Here is a 23743-nt window from a genome sequence, read left to right as displayed (position 1 = left end):
GTATGACTGCGCAATTGTCATTCACAGTGTGATAGCACTGAAAACTGAAAATTGCCCTGGACAGGAAGGGGGGGAAAGTGTCCGGACTGGAAGGGGGGGAAAGTGTCTGGACTGGAAGGGGGGGAAAGTGTCCGGACTGGAAGGGGGGGAAAGTGTCTGGACTGGAAGGGGGGGGAAAGTGTCCGGACTGGAAGGGGGGGGAAAGTGTCCGGACTGAAAGGGGGGGGGGAAAGTGTCCGGACTGGAAGGGGGGGGGGAAAGTGTCCGGACTGGAAGGGGGGGGGGAAAGTGTCCGGACTGGAAGGGGGGGGGGAAAGTGTCCGGACTGGAAGGGGGGGGGGGAAAGTGTCCGGACTGGAAGGGGGGGGGGGAAAGTGTCCGGACTGGAAGGGGGGGGGGAAAGTGTCCGGACTGGAAGGGGGGGGGAAAGTGTCCGGACTGGAAGGGGGGGGGGAAAGTGTCCGGACTGGAAGGGGGGGGGGGAAAGTGTCCGGACTGGAAGGGGGGGGGAAAGTGTCCGGGCTGGAAGGGGGGGGGAAAGTGTCCGGGCTGGAAGGGGGGTGAAAGTGTCCGGACTGGAAGGGGGTGAAAGTGTCCGGACTGGAAGGGGGTGAAAGTGTCCGGACTGGAAGGGGGTGAAAGTGTCCGGACTGGAAGGGGGGGAAAGCGTCCGGACTGGAAGGGGGGAAAGTGTCCGGACTGGAAGTGGTTAAAGTCCAAAGGTAGTTAAGAGATAATCCAACAGTGCCTGACTCAGTGGCAGCCGATTCAAAAAGCTAGAAGAGATTGTGTGTGAACCATAAAAAAAAGAGAGACGCAGCGCCATCTAAGTGCAGCAATATAAGCAAATTATTTATTTCCACAAAATTGGCAAATCACAATAGTAGTAGTCAAATGAGCGCTTGTCAACGGCTGTGCAACTCCTGGCCGGTCCCGATGCACTGTCCTTGGCTGTGCTGGTGGTTCCCAGTACTTCATGGTCGTTGTGGATCCAGTAAGTACTGGAGGAAGTATGGCCTGAAGGAGCATGCATGCTACGAGCACGTGCCACGCCTACTGCTGTACCGTGAGCTGTCATCACTCCCGCCCTGCCCTGTGGATCCACGTCGACCCATCATTGGTGTCAGTGGGAAGAATAGAGCCCCAAGGACCCGATAAAGGCACGCAAAGGGCCACAGTTTGGAGCCCACTGGGTAAATGATCACAAAAGTATGACATCTCATACTGTAGATCAGTCTTTAGTGCAGCAGGGCTTGTTTAGTCCAGGAGAGGAGCCGGTACAACTGTACAAGAGTGACGGGAAGGCCGGAGGGAGGATTTCATCTTCGTATCTGTTGGTTGTGGTAATAATCATCACATATCTCTTCCCCCAGGTCACAGCGTCCAAATGGCCGTTCCTGAGGATCTGGCAGACAAGCTGCTTCTGGCTAGTTGGGGTCTTCCTGGAGCCGTCCTGGAGAAGTATGGCGGCCTGGGGGTGGTGCAGATGTTTGAGTGGCAGGCGGAGTGTCTGATGTTGGGACAGGTTCTCTCCGGGAAGAATCTGGTCTATTCTGGTGAGTGCCGCCATGATGTTCTGGCTGCGGCTTCGGCCTGGATATCAGCTTTTGCCACATGTTATTTACCCACATGGAAGAAAAATATATTTTGAGGTCTGAGTGAGAGCCACACAACATATACTATTATTATTATACAGGATTTATATAGTGCCAACAGTTTGCTCAGCGCTGTACATTGTAATGGGAGACAGTATACGAGACAGTACAATAACAATACAATACACGAGGGGTTAGAGGGCCCTGCTCCTTGGAGCTTACAATCTAGGAGGGAGGGGATAGTGGGACAGGAGGAAATAGCTGTGGAGGATGGAGTGGTAGGAAGAGTGGAGGAGATCGACAATTAGGTGAGGGCGGGGTAGGCTTCCCTGAAGAGGTGGGTTTTCAGGGTGCGCCTAAAGGTGAGGAGGGTAGGTGACAGTTTGATGGATTGGTGTAGTGAGTTCCAGGGGATGGGGGAAGCTCTGGAGAGGTCCTGGAGACGGGCATGGGAGGAGGAGACCAGGGAACTAGAGAGTAGGATGTCTTGTGAGGAGCGGAGATTACGTTTTGGGTGGTAGATGGATATCGGGTCGCTGTAGTTTGGGGCAGTGTTATGAACAGCTTTGTACGTCAATGTTAGTAATTTGAATTTTATGCATTGGGCAATCGGAAGCCAGCGGAGGGATTGGCAGAGAGGGGTGGAGGACACTGAGTGGAGGCCAGTGGAGGGATTGGCAGAGGGGGGGTGGTGGATACGGAGCGGTTAGTAAGGTGGAGGAGTCTGGCCGCAGAATTCTGGACAGACTGAAGCGGGGATAGCCTGTGATGAGGTAGGCCGGTGAGGAGGGAGTTACAGTAGTCCAGACATGAGATAATAAGGGAATGAACGAGTAGTTTAGTAGTGTCTGGGGTGAGGAACGGACGTATTTTGGAGATGTTGCGGAGGAGAAGTCTACATGAATTTGGCAGCGATTGGACCTGGGGCTGGAAAGACAGATTGGAGTCTAGAATGACACCTAGTACTCTGGCTTGCGGGGTGGGGCTAATGGTGGCGTTTTTGGCCGTGATGGAGAGGGGGGGGGGGGGGCGCGGGCTGGGGGGAAAACTAGGAGCTCGGTTTTGGAGAGGTTGAGTTTAAGGAAGTGGAGCGACATCCAGTCTGATATGTCGCTCAGTGGGTGTGTTATTCGGGCGGAGACTAAAGGGGTGAGGCGAGGGGTGGAGAGATAGATTTGAGTGTCATCGGTATAGAGGTGGTAGTTGAAGCCGTGGGAGTGTATCAGTTTGCCAAAGGAGGAGGTGTAGATGGAGAAGAGAAGGGGCCCAAGGACAGAACCTCTGGGGACCCCAACAGAGGGGGGGAGTGAGGGGGAGGTGGTAGAGTTATATGTAACACTGAAGGAGCGCTGTGATAGATAGGATGAGAGCCAGGAGAGAGCAGAGTCTCTGAGGCCAAGAGAGTGTAGTTTTTTGAGGAGGAGGGGGTGGTCGACTGTCGAAGGCCGCAGAGAGGTCAAGGAGTAGGAGCACTGAATAGTGGCCATTAGCTTTGGTGGTTAGCAGGTCGTTGGAGAGTTTGAGTAAGGCAGTTTCGGTGGAGTGTAGGGGGCGGAAGCCGGACTGTAGTGGATCAAGGAGGTTGTTGTCGGTGAGGTGGGAACCCAGGCGATTGTAGACTAAGCACTCAAGGAGTTTGGATGTAAATGGCAGCAGGGAGATGGGTCTAAGGTTGTTTAGGTCGGTGGGATCCAGGGAGGGTTTTAAGTATGGGGGTGATGTGCACATGCTTCAGAGGGGAGGGGAATGCGCCAGTAGAGAGGGAGAGATTAAAGATGTGATTGAGGGAGCGTAGGATGGAGCAAGAGGGTGATCATAGGAGTTGTGTGGGCACAGGGTCAAGAGTGCGGGTGGTAAGGTGAGCTTCAGAGAAGACCTTAGTGACCTCTTCAGTGGTAGCAAGGTCGAAGGAGTGGAGTGTTGAGGGGGTTTTAGTGTGAGGAATGTTGGGCAGGGTGGAGGTCTGGACAGTGGCGGGGTGGAGGAGGTTTTAGTGTGAGGAATGCTAGGTGGGGTTGAAGTCTGAGCAGTGATGATGTCCCTACAGATTGCATCGATCTTCCTTTGGAAGTGGTTAGCAATCTCGTGGGCGATGAATGAGGTGCTGGGTGGAGGTGGGGGCGAAGAGAGTTAAAAGTAGAGAAGAGCCGGCGAGGACTGGAGGAGAGGGCATTGATGAGGGTTACAAAGTAGGCTTGCTTGGCAGCGTGGAGGGAGGAAGTGTAGGTGCGGAAGGCGGACTTATAACAGGTGAACGCTTGTTGGCATCTGGTTTTGCGCCATAGTTGCTCCAGCGTCGCTTGAAATTTTTGGTATGGTCAGTCTGCCAGGGTTGAAGTGGTCGGGTCTAATGTTTCGTGTGTTAGGGGTGCTAAGGAGTCTAGAGCGGCTGACAGCGAGTTGTTATAGGCAGTCGTGGCCAGGTCGGGGCAGGACAGGGGGAGGATACTGTCGTAAAGTTGGTCAGCTACAGAGTGGAAGGGGGCAGGGTCCAGGTTTTGGAGGTTTCGGCTGGTGATAGTTTGACATTTGGAGGGGTAGGTGTAAGAGGACGAGGAGACTGAGAAGGTGATGAGGTTGTGGTCAGAGAGGGGAAAGGGGGTGTTTGTGAGGTTGTGGGGGGGTGCAGAGATGAGAGAAAACAAGGTCCAGGGTGTTCCCGTCGGAGTGGGTGGTGGAGTGGGTACTAAAGGGTTGCATGTGGCCCTCTGGCTGAAGGTTGGGCATCAAGGCTCTGGAGTATGACTTCTACAACACAGTGTATATTATGGTACAGCCTGGAATATGTCAGACAGTACAGTATAGGCAATGGTACTGCTAGGAACATATCACTTACAATGTACAGAGGGGGGGCAGCCCAGGGTATGTCATCTATCACACAATGTATGCAATGTTGCAGTCTGGAATATGTCAGTTACAGCACAGTGTACAGAGTGGGGTGGCCTGGAGCATGTTATGTACAGCACAGTGTACAGAGTGGGGTGGCCTGGAGCATGTTATGTACAGCACAGTGTACAGAGTGGGGTGGCCTGGAGCATGTTATGTACAGCACAGTGTACAGAGTTGGGTGGCCTGGAGCATGTTATGTACAGCACAGTGTACAGAGTGGGGTGGCCTGGAGCATGTTACGTACAGCACAGTGTACAGAGTGGGGTGGCCTGGAGTAGGTCACGTACAGAGTGGGGTGGCCTGGAGCATGTTATGTACAGCACAGTGTACAGAGTGGGGTGGCCTGGAGCATGTTATGTACAGCACAGTGTACAGAGTGGGGTGGCCTGGAGCATGTTATGTACAGCACAGTGTACAGAGTGGGGTGGCCTGGAGCATGTTACGTACAGCACAGTGTACAGAGTGGGGTGGCCTGGAGCATGTTACGTACAGCACAGTGTACAGAGTGGGGTGGCCTGGAGCAAGTCACGTACAGAGTGGGGTGGCCTGGAGCAGGTCACGTACAGAGTGGGGTGGCCTGGAGCAGGTCACGTACAGAGTGGGGTGGCCTGGAGCAGGTCACGTACAGAGTGGGGTGGCCTGGAGCAGGTCACGTACAGCACAGTGCACAGAGTGGGGTGGCCTGGAGCAGGTCACGTACAGCACAGTGCACAGAGTGGGGTGGCCTGGAGCAGGTCACGTACAGCACAGTGCACAGAGTGGGGTGGCCTGGAGCAGGTCACGTACAGCACAGTGCACAGAGTGGGGTGGCCTGGAGCAGGTTACGTACAGCACAGTGTACAGAGTGGGGTGGCCTGGAGCAGGTTACGTACAGCACAGTGTACAGAGTGGGGTGGCCTGGAGCAGGTCACGTGCAGCTCAGTGTACAAATTGTGGTGGCATGTCGTGTACAGCATGGTGTACAGAGTGGGGTGGCCCGGAGCATGTTATGCATAGGACAGGGTACAGAGTAGCGTGGCCTGGAGAAGGTCACGCATAGGACAGGGTGCAGAATGGGGTGATTCAGAGCAGGTCACGTACAGCTCAGTGTACAGAGTTGGGTGGCCCAGAGCAGGTCACGTACAGCTCAGTGTACAGAGTGGGGTGGCCTGGAGCAGGTCATGTACAGAGTGGGGTGGCCTGGAGCAGGTCATGTACAGAGTGGTGTGGTCTGGAGCAGGTCACGTACAGCACAGTGTACAGAGTGCATTAGGCCTGGAGCATGTTGCGTACAGCACAGTGTACAGAGTGGGTTGGCCCGGAGCATGTTATGCCCAGGACAGGGTGAGGTGGCATGAAGCAGGTCACGTGCAGCTCAGTGTACAAATTGTGGTGGCATGTCGTGTACAGCATGGTGTACAGAGTGGGGTGGCCCGGAGCATGTTATGCATAGGACAAGGTACAGAGTAGCGTGGCCTGGAGAAGGTCACGCATAGGACAGGGTGCAGAATGGGGTGATTCAGAGCAGGTCACGTACAGCTCAGTGTACAGAGTTGGGTGGCCCAGAGCAGGTCACGTACAGCTCAGTGTACAGAGTTGGGTGGCCCAGAGCAGGTCGCATTCTGCACATTGTACAGAGTGGGGTGGTCCAGAGCATGTTCCGTACAGCACAGTGCAAAAAGTGGGAAGTCTGAGAACATGTCATGTACAGCACAGTGTAGATAGTGGGGCAGGCCAGAGTATCTCACATAGAGCACAATGTACATAGATAGGTGTGTCACACATACAGCACGATGTATAGAGTTGGGCTGCCTGAAGTATCTCCTGTACAGCACAATGTACAGAGTAGAGCAGCTGGTAATATACCTCGCACAGCACAGCGTCTGGATATCCTTTATTACCAACAAACAATGGGTAACTTCTCAAACAATACCTTTTAGGTTGGGAAAAGTCAGTACCTCTTTCTGTGTTTTTTTTTTTTTTTTTTTTTGGGTTTCTGTGCCCCCGTTGATAAAACCTGATGGAGGATCTAACCCTTACACTTTATGTACCCAAAGAACCCTCAGTGGGGCTTTAATGCAGAAATAAGATCATACATATATTTGTGACGGGAGTCACTTTGGGTGGGGGGCCCATGGAACACAGCTCACTGTGGAGAGGTGGGGAGACCCCTGTCTCAGCTCCCCATATCCCTCTTATGTGTAAGTCTCCCTGTTCCTGTTAGGGGTACAGGGTGATCTGTCCAAATATTGGGGTGGGGGGTTGTTGATTGTTTAATGCTATGTGGTAGCATCCATTGTTCTATTGTGTGTCTTGCTTGGGAGCAAACTATTATGGGATGTGTGTTTATGTGTATTTGCTTGGTGGGGGGTGTTTCCGGCAGCTCTTCCCCTGATGGGACTGTCTGCTGATGTGTCTCTTGTTACTGGGTGTGTATTGCCCCGCCCTGTGTCATTATGCAGGGAGGGGGGATTGCCCCCTGAGTGTATATATCTTGTATCTGTGTTCAAATAAACTAGTCTATTTCCTGATTTATTTCAAGCCTGGTCCCGTCTAGTCTTGTATGGTCGGCTGTGGTGTCCGTGGTCGGTGTTCGGACAGGGAAGCGGTATTATAACGGAAGTACCCAAGTGCAGTCTGGGGTCCGGTTCCGTTACAATATTGAAAGAGACATTTGGTTAAAAAAGATTTTTATCAACTTTTATTACATACACATTTCCATCGTAATATTTAATACATGATTTCTAACAAGAATATTGCTGTGACAGCATTCTTACAAGAGAACTCTTGATACAAGAATATGAAACCACACAGAAAAAAAAAAAAAAGAAAAACCCCCGACGCGCTTCGATCATTCCACATGCTAGCTCTTCCTCAGGGGGCATGAAAGATGAAGGACTTTCTTGTAAATATATAAGCAATCATAAATGAGGATTCAAAAAAATAAACAGATAATCAAAAACATTTTTTTTTACCACATAACCAAAGAATGTTTTACTTACAAAAACATATATCAGAGCAAAAGAAAAGATGACTTCCAAGATGAGAGGCCGGATGCCATGTTCCGGCGGGGGGTCCATCATCCAAGAGGGTCACATGTAAGTCACCAGACAACAAGGACTGACAAAGGGGCACCAAAACATCCCCCCCCAATGCGACTACTTTTTTTGTATACTCATTTATGACTGCTTATATATTTACTAGAAATTCCTGTCTCTCATGCCCCCTGAGGAAGATCTAGAATGTGGAATGATCGAAATGCGTCGGGAGTTTTTTTTTTCTTTTTTTTTTTTTCTGTGTGGTCTCATATCCTTGTATTAAGAGTTCTCTTGTAAGAATACTATCAGAGCAATATTCTTTTTAGAAATCATGTATTTAATATTACAGTGGAAATGTGTATGTAATAAAGTTGATACAAATCTTTTTTTTTTTAACCAAATGTCTCTTTCAATATATGTATGATCCTATTGCTGCATTAAAGTCCCACTGGGGGTTCTTTGGGTACATGCATTCATATAGGGACGAGCAGCCAGATACTGGTCAGTGGGAGGAACCACCGAGTGCATTTCCTGTGCTCCCTGCAGTGCTTAGTGGTTCCTCCCGCTGACTTCTACAACTCATGGTCAGTGGGAGGAACCACCGAGTGCATTTCCTGCGCTCCTTGCAGTGCTTGGTGGTTCCTCTCACCGACTTCTACAACTCGTGGTCAGTGGGAGGAACCACTGAGTGCATTTCCTATGCTCCCTGCAGTGCTTAGTGGTTCCTCCCGCCGACTTCTACAACTCATGGTCAGTGGGAGGAACCACCGAATGCATTTCCTATGCTCCCTGCAGTGCTTAGTGGTTCCTCTCGCCGATTTCTACAACTTGTGGTCTGTGGGAGGAACCACTGAGTGCATTTCCTGTGCTCCCTGCAGTGCTTAGTGGTTCCTCCCGCCGATTTCTACAACTCATGGTAAGTGGGAGGAACTACCGAATGCATTTCCTGTGCTCCCTGCAGTGCTTAGTGGTTCCTCCCGCCGATTTCTACAACTCATGGTAAGTGGGAGGAACCACCGAATGCATTTCCTATGCTCCCTGCAGTGCTTAGTGGTTCCTCTCGCCGATTTCTACAACTTGTGGTCTGTGGGAGGAACCACTGAGTGCATTTCCTGTGCTCCCTGCAGTGTTTAGTGGTTCCTCCCGCCGATTTCTACAACTCATGGTAAGTGGGAGGAACTACCGAATGCATTTCCTGTGCTCCCTTCAGTGCTTAGTGGTTCCTCTCGCCGATTTCTACAACTTGTGGTCTGTTGGAGGAACCACTGAGTGCATTTCCTGTGCTCCCTGCAGTGCTTGGCGGTTCCTTCCACCGACTTCTACAACTCGTGGTCAGTGGGAGGAACCACTGAGTCCATTTCCTATGCTCCCTGCAGTGCTTGGCGGTTCCTTCCACTGACTTCTACAACTCGTGGTCAGTGGGAGGAACCACTGAGTGCATTTCCTGTGCTCCCTGCAGTGCTTGGCGGTTCCTTCCACTGACTTCTACAACTCGTGGTCAGTGGGAGGAACCACTGAGTGCATTTCCTGTGCTCCCTGCAGTGCTTGGCGGTTCCTTCCACCGACTTCTACAACTCGTGGTCAGTGAGAGGACCCACTGAGTGCATTTCCTGTGCTCCCTGCAGTGCTTGGCGGTTCCTTCCACTGACTTCTACAACTCGTGGTCAGTGAGAGGACCCACTGAGTGCATTTCCTGTGCTCCCTGCAGTGCTTAGTGGTTCCTCCCGCTGACTTCTACAACTCATAGTCAGTGGGAGGAACCACCGAGTGCAGCGGGGGACACGGGATATTGGCACTCTTCTCTTTTGCAGGCAGACCTTCAATATTGGAACTTTATATATAACCTTTTGTCTGATTTCACTTCTCTCTCTGCAGCTCCCACAAGTGCCGGGAAAACTCTGGTCGCTGAACTGCTGATCCTAAAGAGAGTTCTGGAGACCCGGAAGAAAGCTTTATTCATCCTCCCCTTCGTCTCTGTAGCCAAAGAGAAAACCTATTACTTACAGGTGATTTTCTCTTTTCCAACTGCAGGCTCGATTCACAAAGTTCGTTCTTTTCTTGTTCATCATTTTCCTGATTATGTAGGTCCTATATTATACCTAGAAGTTAAATCCTATATTTGGCCTTCCCTGGCTCCTCCCCCACCACTTATCTACATCAGAGTGACGTTCTGAAATGCAACCTTTCCATTTTCATTGCTTGCCTTATTTTTGACCCAGTGATGTCATCACTGGGTCACTGTGCTTCTCTACGCAATGCAAGGAGACCATGACTGGGAGGAGCCCCATCACTGCACCCTTCCTCCGTACTCTCAAGAGCCCTGAACCATGATGCAATTAATGGGCTCGCTCTTGGGACTAGTTTTGTAAATGTGGAAATGCCTTGATGGGTAGGTGTCATTCGGAGGGTGTTGGTGTTCCCCACGCAGGATGTTTTTGCATGCAGACCACTCTGGGTAACACCCACCTGTGATGCTGAGCCTTTATGATTGAATTAACTGAAATCCAGTGAATGAAAGGGGCGGGGCCAGGAGCTTTCATGCTGGGGTGGAAAGCACTAGATGATGCCGGACATCCTCCAGCCAGGAAAGGAGGCGGAGCTCTATCTGACTCACTGCAGCTTCTAATGCACATTGTGAGAAGCTCACAGTGTGCAGTGATTTCAGAGTGAGCAACTTCAGTCCTGGAGAGGAGCCGGTACACCTGTGCAAGACTGAAGGGGAGGCGCCGGTACACCTGTGCAAGACTGAAGGGGAGGAGCCGATACACCTGTGCAAGACTGAAGGGGAGGAGCCGGTACACCTGTGCAAGACTGAAGGGGAGGAGCCGGTACACCTGTACAAGACTGAAGGGGAGGAGCCGGTACATCTGTGCAAGACTGAAGAAAAGGAGCCGGTACACCTGTGCAAGACTGAAGAAAAGGAGCCGGTACACCTGTACAAGACTGAAGGGGAGGAGCCGGTACACCTGTGCAAGACTGAAGAAGAGGAGCCTGTACACCTGTGCAAGACTGAAGGGGAGGAAGCCGTACACCTGTGGAAGACTGAAGGGGAGGAGCCGGTACACCTGTGCAAGACTGAAGGGGAGGAGCCGGTACACCTGTGCAAGACTGAAGGGGAGGAAGCCGTACACCTGTGCAAGACTGAAGGGGAGGAGCCGGTACACCTGTGCAAGACTGAAGGGGAGGAGCCGGTACACCTGTGCAAGACTGAAGGGGAGGAGCCGGTACACCTGTGCTAGACTGAAGGGGAGGAGCCGGTACACCTGTGCAAGATTGAAGGGGAGGAGCCGGTACACCTGTGCAAGATTGAAGGGGAGGAGCCGGTACACCTGTGCAAGATTGAAGGGGAGGAGCCGGTACACCTGTGCAAGACTGAAGAAGAGGAGCCGGTACACCTGTGCAAGACTGAAGAAGAGGAGCCGGTAAACCTGTGCAAGACTGAAGGGGAGGAGGCGGTACATCTGTGCAAGACTGAAGGGGAGGAGGCGGTACGCCTGTGCAAGACTGAAGGGGAGGAGGCGGTACGCCTGTGCAAGACTGAAGGGGAGGAGGCGGTACGCCTGTGCAAGACTGAAGGGGAGGAGGCGGTACGCCTGTGCAAGACTGAAGGGGAGGAGGCGGTACGCCTGTGCAAGACTGAAGGGGAGGAGGCGGTACGCCTGTGCAAGACTGAAGGGGAGGAGGCGGTACGCCTGTGCAAGACTGAAGGGGAGGAGGCGGTACGCCTGTGCAAGACTGAAGGGGAGGAGGCGGTACGCCTGTGCAAGACTGAAGGGGAGGAGGCGGTACGCCTGTGCAAGACTGAAGGGGAGGAGGCGGTACGCCTGTGCAAGACTGAAGGGGAGGAGGCGGTACGCCTGTGCAAGACTGAAGGGGAGGAGGCGGTACGCCTGTGCAAGACTGAAGGGGAGGAGGCGGTACGCCTGTGCAAGACTGAAGGGGAGGAGGCGGTACGCCTGTGCAAGACTGAAGGGGAGGAGGCGGTACGCCTGTGCAAGACTGAAGGGGAGGAGCCGGTACACCTGTGCAAGACTTAAGGGAAAGCCAGAGGTCAGATTTAGGGACTTACCTTCCCCCAGTACCATGTATGACAAATTAGTTAGGGGTTTACCTCAAATAATTGAGAAATGAAGACAAATAATAGATAGTAACTGTCACTAATATACACAGAACATTTTTTGCATAATTTTTGGTTGCAGTTCTCTTAAAATCTTTCTGCATTTCAGAACGTGTTCCAGGAGGTCGGGGTGCGGGTGGAAGGTTACATGGGCAGCTCCTCCCCTGCCTGCGGTTTCTCATCTCTGGACGTCGCCGTCTGCACCATCGAGAAAGCCAATGGCCTGGTGAACCGGCTGATAGAAGAGAACAAGATCGACTTGTTAGGTATGTCGGACCTGACTGAGGTCAGATATGATTGTACATGTGTGGTCCTTGCCCTGTTCACCGCTGTCTTTTGAATGGTCCTACCAGTGAAGCCGGCACCATTTGTGTCACCCCTCCACTCTTCAATGTCTGCCTGATAAAATGAAAGGCCCTCTGTCCAGCATAAAGAATTTCAGGCTCAAGTAAGAAGCTATAAGGAGAGGAGAGCTATAGGATATCGGTAATGTAATGGAACCGACCCCAGACTGCCACTTGGGTACTTCCGTTAGACTACCGCTTCCCCGTCCGAACACCGACCACGGACACCACCGCTGACCATACAAGACTAGACGACACCAATCTTGAAGTAATCCAGGAAGTAGACTACTTTATTTTAACACAGATACAAGATATATACATTCAAGGGAACAACCCCTCTCCCTGCATAATGACACAGGGTGGGGCAATCTACATTTAGTAACAAGAGACACACCAACAGACAGTCCCATCAGGAGGGAGGGCTGCTGGAGACACAAACCAAGCCAATGCACATAAACACATACATCCCATAATAGTTTGCTCCCAAGCAAGACACACAATAGAACAATGGGATGCAACCACATGGCATTAAACAATCCACAACCCCCCACCCCAATATTAGGACATATCACCCTGTAACCCTAACAGGCACAGGGAGACTTACACATAATAGGGATATGGGGAGCTGAGACAGGGGTCTCCCCACCTCTCCAAAGTGAGCTGTGTTCCATGGGCCCCCCACCCAAAGTGACTCCCGTCACACCTTTTGAGTCATTGAAATCTTCCAATGGGGACACTAGTTCCTGTGACAACGAGGGATTTCTTCATTTTACAGCAATTTCCACCCACTTCCTGTTTTGGGTTTGGAACCAGAAGTGAGGGGAAATCTCTGCCCGGTCTCTCCACCTCATCCAATCAGAGAATGATTTGTGGTCATTCTATGAAATGCGTCTGTGCTAAGCGACTAACGTCTTATGTTTACAGCAAAGGAGCAAATTAACCGCTTTATGACTGGCACATTGCAGCTTTACTGCTACAATGCGACCCCTCTGATCAGGATCGCGTGTGTGTGTGTGTGTGTGTGTGTGTGAGATCAAGCACCTCCGAGTAGCACCCTCCCAGTGGCTGTGCTGTCATTTGCTACAGCACATGCCAATCATCATTGAAAACCAGTTAATCCGTCCTACTACTTGTGGGGAGTGATGAAGTTTTTTTGTTTTTTTTTAACACTGAGTGCTTTTTCACACTTAAAGGCTGTAAAAGCAATCATTTCTCCTCTCTGGCTGCATTCTTGCAGCCATTGAGAAATACTGTGTGAGCTGTGATTGGTCACAGCTTGTCACATGGTACCAGGCTGTTGTGAATAGCCCTGTACCATGTGATCTCTGTGATCATTCACAGATTTCACACGTAGTAAGCAATGATGTCAGAAGTGACATCTTGCTTACTACTCTGCATGTGATCACTGATCGGCCAATCAGCGATCACAGGATCAGGACCTCACACAGAGGGTCCCATACAGCGATCGGTGTACCGTTTTGTGTCCGGAGGTCACAGTGGGCATCAGATTGCGGTGCTATGCGCTCCCAGGGAGCGCACACAAGCAGGGAGCGGGGAGGATGTTTATAAATGGCCACCCGCCCCTGCACTGCCATCGTCCGTCCGTTTATATACATGGGCCGGACGGGAAGTGGTTAATTTTGATAAAAAATAGATAAAAACTTGAAACCTCCATCAGGAAATAAGTACAAAACCGCCGGACGTTCTCTTTAGTTTTGTGGAACTACAAGTCACAGGTTTGTTTTTTTTTGGTCATTCTTCTACAGCCAGCGGAACATAGGTGGGGGAGGGGACGCAGACTGTTTCTGTCATGTGACTCCAACTATGTCTCTCCTTTTGCTCAGGGATGATGGTGGTGGACGAGTTGCATATGTTGGGAGATTCACACCGCGGTTATTTGCTGGAACTTCTCCTCACAAAGATCCGATACGTCACCCAGAAAAGAGCCGCCCTGTAAGTCGTTACATTTGAAGTCCATATACATGTTTTGTTTTTTTTTTATATTTTTATTTTCATATTTTTTATTATATTCTTATGTTTTTTTCCCCTTTACACGCATCCCAACACCTGCGCACATAGAAAAGTGACGGCAGAAAAAGACCGGGTGGTCCATCGAGTCCACCATTTTTTTTTTGTTACCTTTTTTGTCTATTTTGAGTATAGATCTGTACTTGTCCCACTCATGTTTGAAGCTAATTACTGCTGACTGACTGGCTCAATACCTCTGCTGGATGTTTATTCTCGGCATCCACTACTCTGTCAGGAAAATAATACTTTCTGAGATTAGTTCTGAACGTTCCTCCAGTTAGTTGGAGGTCCTGTCCTCGTGTTCTTGATTTTGGTTTCGTGTTGATAATCCCGCCCTCCTGAACCTTATTCACCCCTTTGATGTATTTAACCGTTTCCATACCGGGCAATTTTCCCCCTTCCTGCCCAGGCCATTTTTCAGCTTTCAGCGCTCTCACACTTTGAATGACAATTGCGCGGTCATACAACACTGTCCCAAACTAAAATTTTATCATTTTCTTCACACAACTAGAGCTTTCTTTTGGTGGTATTTAATCACCGCTGGGGTTTTTATTTTTTGCTAAATTAACAAAAAAAGACCAAAAATTTTGAAAAAAAAACACATTTTTCTTTGTTTCTGTTATAAAAGTTTACAAATAAATAATTGTTCTTCATAAATTTAGGCCGAGATGTATTCTGCTCCATGTCTTTGGTGAAAATAACCCAAATTAGGATGTATTATTTAGTTTGTAGGAAAGTTATAGAGTTCACAAACTATGGTATAGATCTGAATATTGATCAATCCTGAAGTACTGACAGCCAATCTAATTTCTTGAGATCCAAGAATGTCAGAACAGTACAGATATCCCCCAAATGTCAGGACAGTACAGATATCCCCCAAATGTCAGAATAGTACAGATATCCCCAAATGTCAGGACAGTACAGATATCCCCCAAATGTCAGAATAGTACAGATATCCCCCAAATGACCCCTTTTTGCAGAGTAGACAGTCCGACGTACTTCATAAGAGGAATGGCGAGTTTTTTGAAGTTGTATTTTTTTGTCATAATTTTTCCGAAAATGAAAAAATGAAAAAAATTATTTTCACTATTTTTTTTTTACATACTGTCACCAGTGCAGTACAGCGTAATCATATAACTGGCATGGCGGTGATCAGGGACACTGACTGGTGACAGTATGAAAAAAAAATATATATATTTTTTTAAATTTTTTTATTTTTTTATTATATTTAATTTTTTATTACATTTTTTTTATTTTTAAGATTTTTTTTCATATTTTACTATGACCAAAATAGTACAATGTTACATTACATTACATTACATTGAGTTTATATAGCGCCAAAGGGTTTGCTCAGCGCTGGACAATACATGAAACATTACAGCAACTACGAACAGCACACGAGGGGTAAGAGGGCCCTACTCTTTCGAGCTTACAATCTGGGAGGGAGGGGGTAGTGGTACAGGAGGAAGTGGCTGTGGGGGATGGAGTGCTAGGAGGAATGAAGGAGAGCAGCAGTTAGGTGAGGGTGGGGTAGGCTTCCCTGAAGAGGTGGGTTTTCAGGGAGCGCCTGAAGGTGAGGAGGGAAGGTGACAGTCTGATGGATTGGGGTAGTGAGTTCCAGAGGATGGGGGAGGACCTGGAGAAGTCTTGCAGACGTGCGTGTGAGGAGGAGACCAGGGAGCAAGATAGAAGGAGGTCCTGTGAAGAGCGAAGGGTACGGGTAGGGTGGTACTTGGGAATCAGGTCGGTGAGGTAGTTAGGGGCAGTGTTGTGAATGGCTTTGTAGGTCAGAGTGAGTAGTTTGAATTTGATGCGTTGGGCGATAGGGAGCCAGTGGAGGGAGAGGCAGAGGGGGGTGGCAGAGGTGGAGCGGCTGGTGAGGTGGATGAGTCTGGCAGCTGAGTTCAGGATGGTCTGAAGCGGGGAGAGCCTGCACTGGGGTAGGCCGGTGAGGAGGGAGTTGCAGTAGTCAAGGCGTGAGATAATCAGGGAGTGCACAAGTAGTTTAGCGGTGTCTGGGGTAAGGAAGGTGCGTATTTTGGCGATATTGCGGAGGTGGAGCCTGCATGTGTTTGTCAGTGATTTGACATGAGGTTGGAAGGAGAGGTTAGAGTCCAGAATGACCCCAAGGACTTTGGCTTGCGGGGCGGGATTGATGGTGGTGATGTTAGTAGTGATGGATAGGATGGGGGGGGGGCGCGGGCAGGAGGGAAGACGAGAAGCTCGGTTTTGGAGAGGTTGAGTTTGAGGAAATGGAGCGACATCCAGTCAGAGATGTCGTTTAGGAGGTGAGTGATGCGGGCGGAGAAAGTGGAGGTGAGGTGAGGGGTGGAGAGGTAAATTTGAGTGTCATCAGCATAGAGATGGTAGTTGAAGCCGTGGGAGTGTATGAGTTTGCCAAGGGAGGAGGTGTAGATGGAGAAGAGAAGGGGTCCAAGGACAGAGCCCTGGGGGACCCCAACAGAGAGGGGGAGGGAAGGGGAGGTGGCACCATTGTAGGAAACGCTGAAGGAGCGTCGGGATAGGTAAGAGGAGAACCAGGAGAGAGCGGTGTCTCTGACGCCAAGGGAGAATAGTTTATTAAGGAGGAGGGGGTGGTCAACTGTGTCGAAGGCCGCGGAGAGGTCCAGGAGGAGGAGGACAGAGTAGTCGCCTTTGGCTTTGGCGGTAAGTAGGTCGTTGGTGATTTTGAGGAGGGCGGTTTCGGTGGAGTGTAGGGGACGGAAGCCGGACTGTAGTGGATCAAGGAGGTTGTTGTCAGTTAGGTGGGCGCTTAGGCGGTTGTAGACTAAGCGCTCCAGGAGTTTGGAAGTGAGTGGCAGCAGGGAGATGGGTCTGAGGTTGTTTGGGTCAGAGGGGTCCAGGGAGGGCTTTTTGAGTATGGGGGTGATGTGCGCATGCTTTAGGGGGGAGGGGAATACGCCGGTAGAGAGGGAGAGATTGAAGATGTGGGTGAGGGAGCAGATGAGGGAAGAGGGGGGTGACTGGAGGAGTCGAGAGGGGATAGGGTCTAGGGGGCAGGTAGTGAGGCGGGCTTCAGAGAAGACCCTGGTGACTTCCTCAGTGGTAGCGGGGCTGAAGGAGTGCAGAGCTGGTGGGGTTACGGTAAGCGGGGTCTTAAGTGTGGAGGGGGGCAGTGCGGTTGCGAGGTCAGAGGAGGGAAGAGATGAGGGGGAGATAGGGGGGGGGAGGCTAGGTGGGGAGGTAGATTGCGAGTTGACTATGTCCTGACGGATAGCATCAATTTTATTGTGGAAATGAGTGGCAATCTCGTGGGCGGTGAGTGAGGTACTGAGTGGAGGAGGGGGGGGAGAGAGCAGGGAGTTGAAGGTGGAGAAGAGTCGGCGAGGGCAGGAGGAGAGGGTGTTAATCAGGTTTACGAAGTAAGCCTGCTTGGCGGCGTGGAGGGAGGAGGTGTAAGTGAGGAAGGCAGATTTGTAGAGGGAGAATGAACGGGGGGACCTGGTTTTGCGCCATAGTCTCTCCAGCGCACGACTGCGACGTTTGAGGCATTTAGTGTGGTCGTTCTGCCATGGTTGGAGCGGTCTGGGTTTGATGTAGCGTGTGGTTAGGGGTGCCAGAGAGTCTAGGGTAGCTGATAGTGAGTCGTTGTACGTGTTAGTGGCTAGGTCAGGACAAGACAGTGGAAGGATGCTGTCGTGTAGGCGGTTGGCAGCCGAGTGGAGGGGGGCCGGGTTCAGGTTGCGAAGGTTGCGGCTGGTGATGGTTTGGCGCTCTGGGGGGGGGGAGTTAGGGGAAGGGGAGATGGAGAACGTGAGGAGGTGGTGGTCGGAGAGAGGGAAGGGGGTGTTAGAGAACTGGTTGAGGGTACAGAGGTGGGAGAAGACGAGGTCCAGGGTGTTCCCAATGATGTGGGTGGAGGATTGAGTGTGCTGTGTGAGCGCGAAGGAGGAGGTTAGGTGGAGGAATTGGGAAGTAGCCGGGCTGTTGTCATTGATGGGGATATTGAAGTCCCCGAGGATGATGGTTGGTAGCTCAGAGGAGAGGAAGAAGGGAAGCCAGGCAGCAAAGTCATCCAGGAAGCGGGGTATGGATCCGGGAGGCCTGTAGATCACTGCGATCCTTAGGGGGGTGGGTGAGAAGAGCCGGATGCAGTGAGCCTCGAAGGAGGAGAAAGTTAGGGAGGGAGGATTAGGGAGGACCTGGAAGGTGCTCAGCGGTGATAGGAGCAGGCCGACCCCACCACCTTTGTGACCGCTCAGTCTTGGTGAATGGGACCAGACGAGACCTCCATAGGAGAGTGCCGCAGGGGAGGTGGAGTCAGTGGCCTGTACCCAGGTTTCGGTGATGGCTAGGAGGTTAAGGGAGCGGGAGATAAAGAGGTCATGGATGGCAGTAAGTTTGTTGCAGACCGAGCGGGCGTTCAGGAGTGCAACCGAGAGAGGGGGGATGGATGCGGGGAGAAGGGGCACAGATATGAGGTTGAGGGGGTTACGGCAGCTGGCGGGAGCAGGGGGGTCCCTAGAGGAGGGGTGAGGTGGCGAGGGGCCAGGGTTCGGGAAGATGTCCCCAGCAGATAGGAGAAGGAGAAGGGTGAGGAAGGTGGCATGGGAATGGGAAGTGTAGGAGCGTGTGGGTCTGATAGTGGTGGCACGTGGGTCGACGGGGGAGTGGAGTAGCAGGAGGAGGTGGTGAGTGCCGTAGTGGGGAGAGGGGAGTAGTGAAGGGGCAATGTAGAGCTGTTTTGGGGGGGTAGGCGGGTAGAGGGAGGCGATTTTTGGGATGGTGGAGAGGAAAATGAGGAGGAGGAGTGCAGGAGGCATGTTGGGGTGGGTGCGGTGACAGTTGGGTCAGGGGAGGTGAAGGGATACAGGTCAGGGCAAGGTGTGTGGGGAATCTGTGTTACCATGGGAGAGTCATTTGAGTCCTTCTGTAGGGGTAGAGTGAGGGTGGAGGGCGGCAGCTGGTTGGCAGCAGTCTGTGGGTGCAGTAAGCTGGCGACCATGGGTGCTGTGGCATGTCTTCAGTGGGTACAGTGGTTCGGCTAGTGGAGGGGTCGTAGGGTGCGATGGCTGGGGGTGATGGTAGGCACGGCGACTGGTGATGCTGGCGGCTCGGTGACTGGGGTTGTTGAGGCCAGGCGTCGGGTGCTGAGGGCTCGGCGTCGTGAGGCGCTGAAGGTGTTGAAGGATCGTCATCAGAGTCGAGCGGGGCGTTGCGGTAGCGATCGTCGGCCCTGCGTGGTTTGTGCTCAACCGTGATCTGTTGCGGCCGGTAGGAGAGACCGCAGCTTCAAGGGTCGTGGTGGGCCATTAGTCGCCGGGGCGTCGCCAGAGGGAATAGCGTGCCGGAAATCAGGGTGCTGGGCGAGCGTTCCCTGGTGTGGTGGCTGGCTGGTAATCCCAGGTGGGGTGGTGGGCAGGGGATCCCCGGTGGGATGGTGGCCGTGCTATCCCTGGTGGGGTAGTAGCGATCCCTGGAGGGATAGTGGCTTAGGGTCCCTGGTGGTTTGGGGTTTCAGGTGGATGGTGGGATCCCTGAGTGAGTGAGTCCCTGGAGGCTGGCGGTGTGATGGTGGTTGGGCTCCCTGGTGGGTAGTGGGCGCCCCTGGTGAAGTACCTGGTGTCCTGGAGCGTCGGTGGATCCCTCCTGGGTTAGCAGGACCGTTGGTGGTGGTGGTAGCTTCCCGGAGCAGCGGAGGCGTCCCGCCGCGGCCGCAATTCCCGCCGCGATTCCAGCCACGGCTGGCAGGAAACACCGCGGCTTCGGGTGCCGCGGTAGGCCTCAGGCTGCTGCGAACCGCCGGAGCTCCGCTGGAGGGACGGAGTGACTGTGGGTGTTGGTGGGGACCTCGGCAGCAGACACAGGGGCCCGGATGGGCCCTGATGGCAGCGGTAGGGGCGCAGGGGTGATCCCCTGATCGGCGGGGACCGAGGAGCGGAGTGGCAGTAGTCCGGGCTGATGTCCGGCGATCCTGGTCGGCCGCGCCAGAAATCGAGGCCGCGGCTTCAGGTGCCGGGTAGGCCGCAAGTCCCGGAGCTCCGGGAGAAAGGTCCAGTGGCCTTCCCTGGCTGGCGAACAGGGACCGGAGGGTCGTGGGGCCCCCGTCAGGGTCCGCTGCCGCCCAGATGGCAGCGGATTGGGGCCGGGGGAGCAGGAGCTCGCCGAGACACGTCCGTCTCGCCGGACGTCCGGATGTTTATAACATTGTACTACTTTGGGGAAGTGATCAGTATTTTTTTTTTTTACACAATTTGCTTATAGCAAAGAATTACTTTGCTATAAGCAAGCATTTACCTGAATGAAATCGATTCATTCAGCTTTTTTTTTTTTGTGCTTAGCTGTGATTTGGTCACAGCTAATCACATGACATGTGCATGTGATTAGCTGTGACCATTCACAGCTAGGCACTAGTATACAATGGATGGCATCATGAATGAAGCCATCTATGTATACAACTGTCATGTGACCTGCTGTGATTGGTCACAGCAGGTCACATGGTACCAGCAACGGGAGCCGGTACTCGGATCTGTCATCGGCCGTGTCCGAGGTGCACGGCCGACGACAGATCGCACTGTTGCGCCGCTCTGCACTAGCGCAAACGGCGTATGTGTGGGAGCACGCCAAATGGCGTGCACCCAGAATGGAGGAGCACATCTGAAGCCGCCAAACGGCCATTGGCCGGGCGGCTAATGGTTAAAGGTCTCAATCATGTCTCCCCTTTCCCTTCTGTCCTCCAGACTGGACATGTCAAGTTCCTGAAGTCACTCTTGATATGTTTTATAGCACCGACCTTCCACCATTTTTGTCTCTGGACTCGTTCTGTCTTATTATCTTTTTGTAAGTGAGATCTCCAGAATTGGTCACAGTATTCTAAATGAGGTCCAACTAAAGATCTATATAGAGGAATCAGGACCTCCTTCCTCCTGCCGGTGACCCCTCTAGTGATAGAATCTATATAGAGGAATCGGGACCTCCTTCCTCCTGCCGGTGACCCCTCTAGTGATAGGATCTATATAGAGTAATCAGGACCTCCTTCCTCCTGCCGGTGACCCCTCTAGTGATATAAAGGTCTATATAGAGGAATCGGGACCTCCTTCCTCCTGCCGGTGACCCCTCTAGTGATAGGATCTATATAGAGGAATCAGGACCTTCTTCCTCCTGCCGGTGACCCCTCTAGTGATAAGATCTATATAGAGGAATCAGGACCTCCTTCCTCCTGCCGGTGACCCCTCTAGTGATATAAAGATCTATATAGAGGAATCTGGACCTCCTTCCTCCTGCCGGTGACCCCTCTAGTGATATAAAGATCTATATAGAGGAATCAGGACCTCCTTCCTCCTGCCGGTGACCCCTCTAGTGATATAAAGATCTATATAGAGGAATCGGGACCTCCTTCCTCCTGCCGGTGACCCCTCTAGTGATATAAAGATCTATATAGAGGAATCGGGACCTCCTTCCTCCTGCCGGTGACCCCTCTAGTGATATAAAGGTCTATATAGAGGAATCAGGACCTCCTTCCTCCTGCCGGTGACCCCTCTAGTGATATAAAGATCTATATAGAGGAATCAGGACCTCCTTCCTCCTGCCGGTGACCCCTCTAGTGATATATAGAGCTATATAGAGGAATCGGGACCTCCTTCCTCCTGCCGGTGACCCCTCTAGTGATATAAAGATCTATATAGAGGAATCAGGACCTCCTTCCTCCTGCCGGTGACCCCTCTAGTGATATAAAGATCTATATAGAGGAATCAGGACCTCCTTCCTCCTGCCGGTGACCCCTCTAGTGATACTTCCTAGAATTCTATTCACTTTCCCCAGTGCCTGGTCACACGATTTGCTCATTTTGCAATCATCTGAAATAAGTGCCCCCAAATCCTTTTCTTCTGTAGATCTGGCCAGCAGTGTACCCCCAATGTTGTGCTCTCAGGGGATTCTTTTTCCCTAAGTGCATTAGTTTACATTTAGAAACTTTGAACTGCAATTTCCACTTTTTTTGACCAATCTTCCAGCAATGCCAAATAATGTTCCATGTTACAGACACCTCCAGGGATTTGGACCCTATTGCACACCTTTTTGTCATCAGCAATGAGACATCCCCTTACCCAACAACCCTTTAATTATATCACCTACATATAACTAGAACAGGACCCAGTACAGAGCCTTGCGGTACATGACTAGTGACTGATCACGGTGATAGCCAATCAGAGGCTATCACAGCAATCATGTGACCCGGAATCGGGAGTCCCAGGTCCCAATCGTTACAACGGGATCTGGGGCTCTCAGTGACACCCCGGTCTTTGTGCTGGAAGCGCTCCTAGCAGAAAGGCAGGTACGCAAATATGCGGCACCATGGAAAACGGCCCATTTCTGTGAGGCCGCATATTTATGTGACATCGGCGTCAAGGGGTTAGTCTTTAACCGAGCCGGTTCCTCTGCTACCTCTGTCCCTGGAAATCCTGGAAATGATCCGTCATTACTAGAACCAATATGATTTCCCAACTTATTGTTAGTATAATTTATTTCTGAGAAAACTGAACAAAAGTCATTGTTTAACCTCTTGCCGTCCAGCTGCTGTTTATAAACGGCAGGGCGGTGGCAGTGCAGGGGCGGGTTGCCGTTCATAAATAGCACCCGCCTTTTCTAGCTGTGCGCGCTCCCTGGGCGATCCGGTGCCCGCTGTGTCCTCCAGACACAGTGAAACACCGATCGTCGGACGGGACCTCTGTACGAGGTCCCGATCATGTGATCACTGATTGGCCAATCAGTGATCACATGTAAAGTAGTAAGCAAGATGTCACTTGTGACATCATTGCTTACTATGTGTGAAATCTGTGAATGATCACAGAGGTCACATGGTACAGGGCTATTCACAACAGCCTTGTACCATGTGACAAGCTGTGACCAATCACAGCTCACTCAGTACTTCTCAATGACTGCTAGAATGCAGCCAGAGAGAAGGAGAAATGATTCCTTTTACATCCTATATGGGTGTAAAAGCAATCAGTGTAAAAAAAAAAAAAAAAAAAATATCTTCATCACCCCCCACAAGTAGTACAGTGTCACCATGGTGACACTGCACTGCTAGGGTGATAGTATGTAAAAAAAATAATAATAATAATAATATAAAAAAATAAAAATGTAGAAAAAAAATGTTTAAAAATTATAATTTTTGGTTATAAACTAATTTGGATTTTTTTTTTTTTTTACTAAAAAAAAAACGGAATAAATTTTGGCCAAGATTTATGATGAAACATTTATTTGCAAAATTTTATAAAAAAACACTTTTTTTCAAAATTTTTGGACGTTTTCATTTACATAGCAAAAAAAATTAAAATCCCAGCGGAGAATAAATACCACCAAAATAAAGCTTTATCTGTCTCAAAAAAATGGTAAAAAATTCATATGGGTACAGTGTTGCATGACCGCGCAATTGTCATTCAAAGTGTGATAGCGCTGAAAGCTGAAAATTGCCCTGGACAGGAAGGGGGGGAAAGTGTCCGGACCGGAAGGGGGGGAAAGTGTCCGGACCGGAAGGGGGGGGAAAGTGTCCGGACCGGAAGGGGGGGAAAGTGTCCGGACCGGAAGGGGGGGAAAGTGTCCGGACCGGAAGGGGGTGAAAGTGTCCGGACCGGAAGGGGGTGAAAGTGTCCGGACCGGAAGGGGGTGAAAGTGTCCGGACCGGAAGGGGGTGAAAGTGTCCGGACCGGAAGGGGGTGAAAGTGTCCGGACCGGAAGGGGGTGAAAGTGTCCGGACCGGAAGGGGGTGAAAGTGTCCGGACCGGAAGGGGG

The 23743-nt window shown here is 51.3% G+C and overlaps 1 protein-coding gene across 1 annotated transcript in view; it reads left to right on the top strand.

The window, feature by feature from the left end:
• Positions 1-936: 936 nt before the first annotated feature.
• LOC149427336 (DNA polymerase theta-like) overlaps positions 937-23743 on the top strand; it is a gene marked incomplete at its 3' end in the record, with an annotated part of 39139 nt that continues 16332 nt past the window's right edge. The window contains exons 1-5 of the mRNA XM_089668116.1: positions 937-1066; positions 1374-1556; positions 9377-9507; positions 11728-11884; positions 13807-13915. Coding sequence (XP_089524242.1) covers positions 937-1066; positions 1374-1556; positions 9377-9507; positions 11728-11884; positions 13807-13915 — 710 coding nt within the window. The remainder of the gene's footprint in view (positions 1067-1373; positions 1557-9376; positions 9508-11727; positions 11885-13806; positions 13916-23743) is intronic.

The sequence above is a fragment of the Staurois parvus genome, unplaced genomic scaffold (assembly GCF_062004578.1).
Source record: "Staurois parvus isolate SC_StPar_1 unplaced genomic scaffold, SC_StPar_1.0 ptg003859l, whole genome shotgun sequence".
Lineage (NCBI taxonomy): Eukaryota > Metazoa > Chordata > Amphibia > Anura > Ranidae > Staurois > Staurois parvus.
Note: the sequence above shows the minus strand (reverse complement) of the source record. Positions and strands in the feature narration are given on the sequence as shown.